Genomic DNA, 6594 nt, shown 5'->3' on the forward strand with positions numbered 1-6594 from the left:
AAAGTTCATTAATCAGTCCTGCAGTTACAATACCATGAGCTGTTTCACCAGTCGATCCAGGCCGGAGACTTGTCAATCCTCAGTTCATCCACCGCAGCGTTGAACCGTCACTCCAGTACAGCAGGTGTAGCCGACTTGACTGTTGCCCTCTCGAGCTCCCCACACCAGTAGGCCCAGTCCAAGCGAGTCTCGGACATCAAGCTTCACGCCTCTGTCATCCAAATAGTGCTATCCGTCACAGCAACACCCCCGTTGTTCGAAGTGCAATAATTCAACGTCCAGCGAAGGCGTTTGTGTAGTTGCGGACCCCGTCTCCTCGCAGCGAAGACCGTACATCCGCTGCCCACGGGTCTCGGTGCGGATCAAACGGCAGCTGTCACGGCACAGCGGACTTCCAAGACAGTCCGCTTTTCAGCAAGTCAGGCTCGATTGGGAAGGCCTGCAGCTCAGGTCTCGGTTGCATCAATGGATCGACGAACTCTAAAACCGTTCGCCGTATTTCGTCCCGTCTTGAAGCTAGCTAAGCAGCAGCCCAGGCAAAATGATCTCTCGACGATACGCTCCAAAATTCTGTTTTTGTCGTCGTCAAGTTCACGTTTCAAACACGTTACCCACACCCCATCCGTGTTACCAATTTGTAGTGTTATTTTGCCGTGAAGCAAAGGGGTATAGGCTTCAATAAAACTGGAACGAAAACATACACAATGACTCTTCTATGTGATTTACTTGTCGAGCTGATTTATTTTGCTTCTGTCCACCGAAAATCATGCCGAAACTTCCCTCATGTTTCCACATATCATTCTGCCACTCATTTTTCCTGTTGCGCGTACTCTTTTCCCGCGCCTCCAAATGTATACATTGTAATCATTTATTGTCTAGCGTATGACCCTGGCGACCTCGGCGGGTCTGCCCAGATACGGATACTTTTTATAGGTCTTGTCTGACGCCCTCTCTTGATCGCAATAATAACACAAAAATGCATGGCCTGACAAAAGATTATTTCGCTACATACATAAGGAAGAACGCATATTAATTTGGCAAAATAATGCATAATATGCACGTGGCATCAGTCTTCACAGACTTGTTTGTAGGAATAGATGAATCTCCACTGAATATCAATTCAAAGGGATTCCATTTTTTCATGAGAGTCTAACGGTACAGTTGTGTTGACAATGGAATATCCCTCAATCAATGTCTGTACTAAGGCGAAAACCTGTGCACACGCGATTACGTTAGAACAGATATTTAGTCAGCTAGCAGGCCTGCGTGTACATGTATTGAAAATATAACAGTAATGTCAATTATGCAATAGAATATATGCAGGTGGAGCATTCAAATTAAAAATGCCGATTTTAGTCGTTTTTGTATTGATTTAAAGCAGGATTTAGATTAATGATTAAAATAATTCAAATCAAACAACCCTGTTCCCCAAAAATACTCTACAAAATGCATATCAAGTATAAGAAGAAAGTCATCGGATAAATCGATCTGTCTGTGAAATGTATGTGATTCAACACATCTGAACTAAAATTTGTCTTAACATTTTAAACAGAAATTCAATGTTTGCTATAAGTTAGCAATATACCATTGCAATGCTAATAATCTGAATAAAAAGGTGATTAAATATGTATCTGTGTATCGAATGAATCATGATCCAAAAGCAAGATTAAATCGAATCAAATGAAAATCGAATACATGTATGAGCCTTTATACAACACTCGGTGCTAACTACAATCATTGTTAGATCTCCAACTCTGCAACTTTTTAAAATAAATCTTTCGAAGTCATTTACCAACTTATTCTGGTATTTTGTTAACCTGTTAAGCCAGTTTGTTTTTCTACATTAACTGGCAACCATTGAGCAGCCTCAGTTACCTTGCTTAAAGAACTTCTTTTCAAAATTGCTATTTTTTTGCACCTTCGACAGAACACTCTCCTTTCACCATTTTTAAAACACTTTTAAAGGTAAACAAGATATCATCTCAATGAAATGAGCTACAATTCATATTTATTTCGCAGAAGAATGCAAATGCACGTGTCATCTGTCTAAGTATATAGGTCTTTACTGGTGTTCCAAATATACAAATTATGTCAATTATGTAATACAATATTTATTTTAATAATTAAATGCTAAAAAACAAATGTGTACAATACGTTAAATAAAATAACATTGCTATTAGTGTTTGCTCCAAATTTTAGTTTTATAGCGATACCGACAGTCGATAATTTATTGATAACTTCACCATTTTTTATATAAATGTTTTGTGCAACTTGCAAGAATCTGTAAGGAAATTTCCCAGTCGGCAAGTTATCATTTGCAAATAAACATTGTATGGCTTGTTATTATTTTACTGTTTGTACAGGAATGTACTTTACGAAGCTAATGGTTATATAATACAATACTGGAAAATCACTGTGTATTTTAGAAAAAACGGTTCAAGTATTATTATAAAATGTGAACATTTTTATCTTTAAAAACAATCATGCATGCACTCATTTGAGGGAAATCCGAATATTATGAAGTTCAACAAAATATTTATCTGTGAACGTTTCATTCAATGATGGTGAACCACAGTAATACCTCAGATTTAAATACCACAGTCCATAAACAACAAATGTCAATCGCAGAAAAAAAAATGGCATTTGGCATTGGTTTAAGACGCTTAAAAAGCCATGTTTTAGCTATTAGTTTAGCCTGCCACCTTCTATATATTGTAAACGATTTCATTCCAATACACGGAGAGAAAAGACTAGGATCTTTTTTCTTAGGAATGAAAGTGAGCAAGAAGCGTGTCCTATTGATCCATCTTGATCAATAATGATTTTAATATATTGGCCACTTGAAACAGACTTTTTTCTTTAAACCATTTTCTTTTCGGATACTTCTTATCTGGGAATGTGCAAGACACTTTATCTAATGACAATTTTATTGACATAATCCAAGGGATCATGGGCGGCGGTCGCATGGCTCCCGCTGGTTTCTCTGTCACTACACGGTCCGTCAGCACCAAAGGCGGTCTCCTGCTGCATCGGGACCAGATAGCTGTCGTCTTTGACACCAGGTTCTTCGCGATGTTCGATGGGTCGCTTACCAACCACACCCGCACTAGGAGCTGCTACGTAGTCACGGTCTCCCTCCAACAGTTCTTCCAGCTCGTTAGCAACTTGGACGAAGGTGCAACGTGATTTTGGGTTGTCCTGCCAGCAACATACCATTATGCCGTAGCTGTATCAGTCAGCAAATGTAACAAGAATCATTAGATGCTGCATGCTTGATCGTATATCAAATTGTGTCTGCACTTTTACTTGAAACCCCCGACAATACACTTTCCATTATTACTGATTACTCGAGCACATTAACCCTACATTTTTTGAAAAATGTTTGAGAATTGAGTTACCCTTTTTTTGAAACCCCAAACAAAACACTCTTCACAGTTTCTCACAACTACAGAGTGTTATATTCCTTCTTTAAAGTAAGAAAAACCTCTGAGAGTGAAACAGATTCCTTCACTTTTAGAAAAAGTTGAGCAAAATACAAAGAACCATGTATACTTTACAGCAGTTAAAACGACATTAGATGTGTAATTTTTTAAAAGTAATGGTGAGCGCTGTTTGAACATACACTTCTGGCGGGCAGTTCTTGGGAGCATCCATGCGTTGACCTCTCTTCAAGAAATCATACACATCTTGGTTGGGAATTCCTGGATACGGTTTTGCACCCTTACTGAAAATCTCCCATAGGAGCACACCGTATGACCACTGTAGAAAACCAAAGAAGACAAATATTTTTTTTCAATGTAAGAGACCATTCTAATGATGACTGTTCAATTGAGCTACCGAACAGTTGACATGAGCAAGCTGGAAAGGGTAGCCAAGATTAACGATGATTGACCAAACTACATTGTATTTGAGTCTTTATTGAACTGTTTAATGAGATCTTGTGTCAAATTTAAATAAAAACGTTTATTACTAAATTAACTTAGAAATCAGTTCGAGGTGGGCGTCTGAAGACGAAATACTCCAGCTAATGAGGGTCAGGCGCCTTGAAAACATACCCGATGTAAATTATCAATAAACTGACGTTTCATGGCCGGACATCGAAGTTCATGTAGTTTCTCTTCGAAGGATAGTTCCACAGAACGCAAAGTGATGTGTTTTGCTTTCTTTTCCGTTAAGATCTTTATCTAAACATCATCTAACATTCCAATCAAAGATGGATTTAATTGCGTACCACGTCAGTCCTGGCGTTGTACACTCGACGTTCCATGGACTCGGGAGCCATCCATTTGATAGGCAGCTTAGCCTGGGCATCGCCGCTTGTGTAGTAATCCGATTCGTGCATGTCACGGGATAGTCCAAAATCCGCTATCTTCACCAGAAGATCACTATCCACCCTAAAGAGGTTGTTAAAAGTTGATCTTACTTTGGGGTCACATCATTTAAGAATTGCAATGCCATTAATTCGAACTGTGGAGTTAATTCAATGAATGCATGTCCCTTGGTATCTCTGGTGCATTAAAATTATTTTCGATGAAACAGCTGACCTATTTCGTTTCGGTTTGCGGTAACACCATGTGGTAATAACTACTGCTTAGAAGATATTAGTTCTGAAAAGAACTTGTCCTGCTCATTATCAACTTCTAAACGAACTGACCGATTTCTCGTAACATTCATTTGGCTTTTACTCAAACACACATATAAAGACATGTGTAAAAAGCCCCGGATGATATAAAAGAGAGGATACACGTACATGCAATTTCTGGCCGCAAGATCTCTGTGGACAAACTTGTGCTGAGCCAAGTAACTCATACCGAGTGCAGCATGTGAGGCAAACCTCATCAGCAGAGATGTCGCCAAGGTCTAAATTGAAAGTAAAAACCTCCAATGAATAAATAAATACTGTTCTCAGATCAAAACACATGACATACTGTTTACGAAATGGGACAGCATTTTGTTCAATAAATCTTAATATTAATTATTAAACGTAACAACATGTACCAAAATCACCATTGAGTGAGCTCCAAACTCATGCCACTCATCACCTATTCTTTTATCAAACCTTCCACTACCTATTATCGACATTGATCGCTCTTGACTACACACCTGTTTCTTCTTGACCAGATATGTCTTGAGGTCACCGTTTGCCATGAAGGGTATCACCACCAAGGGGTTTTTGTCCGCGTCAAAGGTCAACCCCAGAAGCCCAAGAACGTTGACATGGTCGAAGGTTTTCATGATCAGGCCTTCTTCCAGGAACTTTACCACATTTTTCGGGTCCGAGGTGTCTATACATGTAAAAAATAAGGCAATTATATGTGTAAACTGGCACGCTAAACTTACATTTGGCCAAGCTACTACACAAAAACAGGAACTTGTATTTCAACTTATTTTCATCACCAGAGAAATGCAATAACCCAGAGACACAATCAATTCAGTTCAAGAACATTTTACAACCAACAATTCGCAATTCTGAACGAAAAGACTCTTTCGGCTCTTTCATTCAAGATGCACATTGATTAATGTTTTTCGTTCCTCTTTCTCGGTATAAGGTCATCCAACACCTCTTCTGTAACTCTAATCAGCAACAAGTATAATCAAGACCAAAATGCATACCATTCTGAAATGGGCCCTTTTTTTAACCGAGGAAAAACTTTTCAATGCTTTGTTTTGAATCCATGATACTGTCATAGAAAACATCTCTCACAAATGGCCGACATTCTCATCACCAACCTTGCACTGTCTTTACGGCCACAATTTGATCTTCCCCTGACGTATCGTGTAGAACAGCTTTCAGTACACGCCCAAATGCACCTGTAAAATTTATTCAAGTGTTTTATACTCATCTTTGCTGATTATCTTTTGCTGGTACGAAGACTAGCCAGCTGGCAGACCAACCGACCTACCGACTTACTAACAGACCCAGCGACTGGCCGAGTCTAAATAATTTTCTAAGGGTCGAAACGTGAAAATGTGTTTCATTCACGCCAATAACGGTTTGCACACACAGCCCCTTTATTCTCAGGTAAAATAACAGCTTACTCTTTGAACTCATGAAATGTTCATTGTTTCCTCGTACAAAGTCACTACCTTGTCCGAGAGTTTCCCCAAATTCCAGTTGGCTGAAGTCGATATGGATGTCGTCGGGAACAAAGCTGACCTTGTTGTTCAGGACAATGCGCTTTTGTTTTGGCTGAGTAGATTCCGACTGTTTCTGGGATCTATACCACTTGCGTCTTTTGACGTGGGAGTCAATTTCTGAGGAAAAGAGATGCAATGTCGCATTAACAGTAAATAACGTAATATAGTGGTAAGTTTACGACCACGATCAGGCTTACAAATCAACAGACAAAACAACCTTTGCATGCTACACAAGATTCACAAGTTGTCTAAAATGGTAAACACAATCTTGACAAAAGAGTTCTATATTTATTTTTGTTTTTGTAGAGAAATTTGTTTCATCCTGTCTACAACTTGACAATTTACAGTCAAATGAGGAGCACGCCATTTGAATTCTTTTGCCGTGTATTTTACCATCAAAACCGGCTGCCCGTTAGCGGCCACCTTGAGAGTTTTTTTAGAAGTAGAACATAATTT

At 39.1% G+C, this 6594-nt stretch overlaps 1 protein-coding gene and 1 long non-coding RNA gene across 2 annotated transcripts; both read right to left on the minus strand.

The window, feature by feature from the left end:
• Positions 1–2910: 2910 nt before the first annotated feature.
• Positions 2911–5238, minus strand: LOC119736449 (tyrosine-protein kinase receptor Tie-1-like). The gene is made up of 5 exons (XM_038210469.1): positions 5104–5238; positions 4751–4860; positions 4232–4394; positions 3623–3759; positions 2911–3226 (listed from the first exon to the last, which is right to left on the minus strand). The coding sequence occupies exons 1-5, from the start codon at positions 5233–5235 to the stop codon at positions 2911–2913; spliced, it is 858 nt and encodes a 285-aa protein (XP_038066397.1). The 5' UTR covers positions 5236–5238.
• Positions 5239–5262: 24 nt separating this feature from the next.
• Positions 5263–6160, minus strand: LOC119738869. The gene is made up of 3 exons (XR_005272518.1): positions 6088–6160; positions 5731–5811; positions 5263–5285 (listed from the first exon to the last, which is right to left on the minus strand). It is a non-coding gene; the product is annotated as an uncharacterized LOC119738869 (long non-coding RNA).
• Between the last annotated feature and the right edge of the window lie 434 nt (positions 6161–6594).

This window comes from Patiria miniata, unplaced genomic scaffold, assembly GCF_015706575.1.
Source record: "Patiria miniata isolate m_02_andy unplaced genomic scaffold, ASM1570657v1 HiC_scaffold_3, whole genome shotgun sequence".
Lineage (NCBI taxonomy): Eukaryota > Metazoa > Echinodermata > Asteroidea > Valvatida > Asterinidae > Patiria > Patiria miniata.

Excerpts from the sequence above, each read along its gene's own strand:
- LOC119736449 (XM_038210469.1), bottom strand. The coding sequence starts at position 5,235 with ATGAAAACCTTCGACCATGTCAACGTTCTTGGGCTTCTGGGGTTGACC. Across the intron at positions 4,861-5,103 it reads ATCTGGTCAAGAAGAAACAG|ACCTTGGCGACATCTCTGCT; the intron begins GTGTGTAGTCAA and ends CTTTCAATTTAG. Across the intron at positions 4,395-4,750 it reads CTTGCGGCCAGAAATTGCAT|GGTGGATAGTGATCTTCTGG; the intron begins GTACGTGTATCC and ends CAACCTCTTTAG.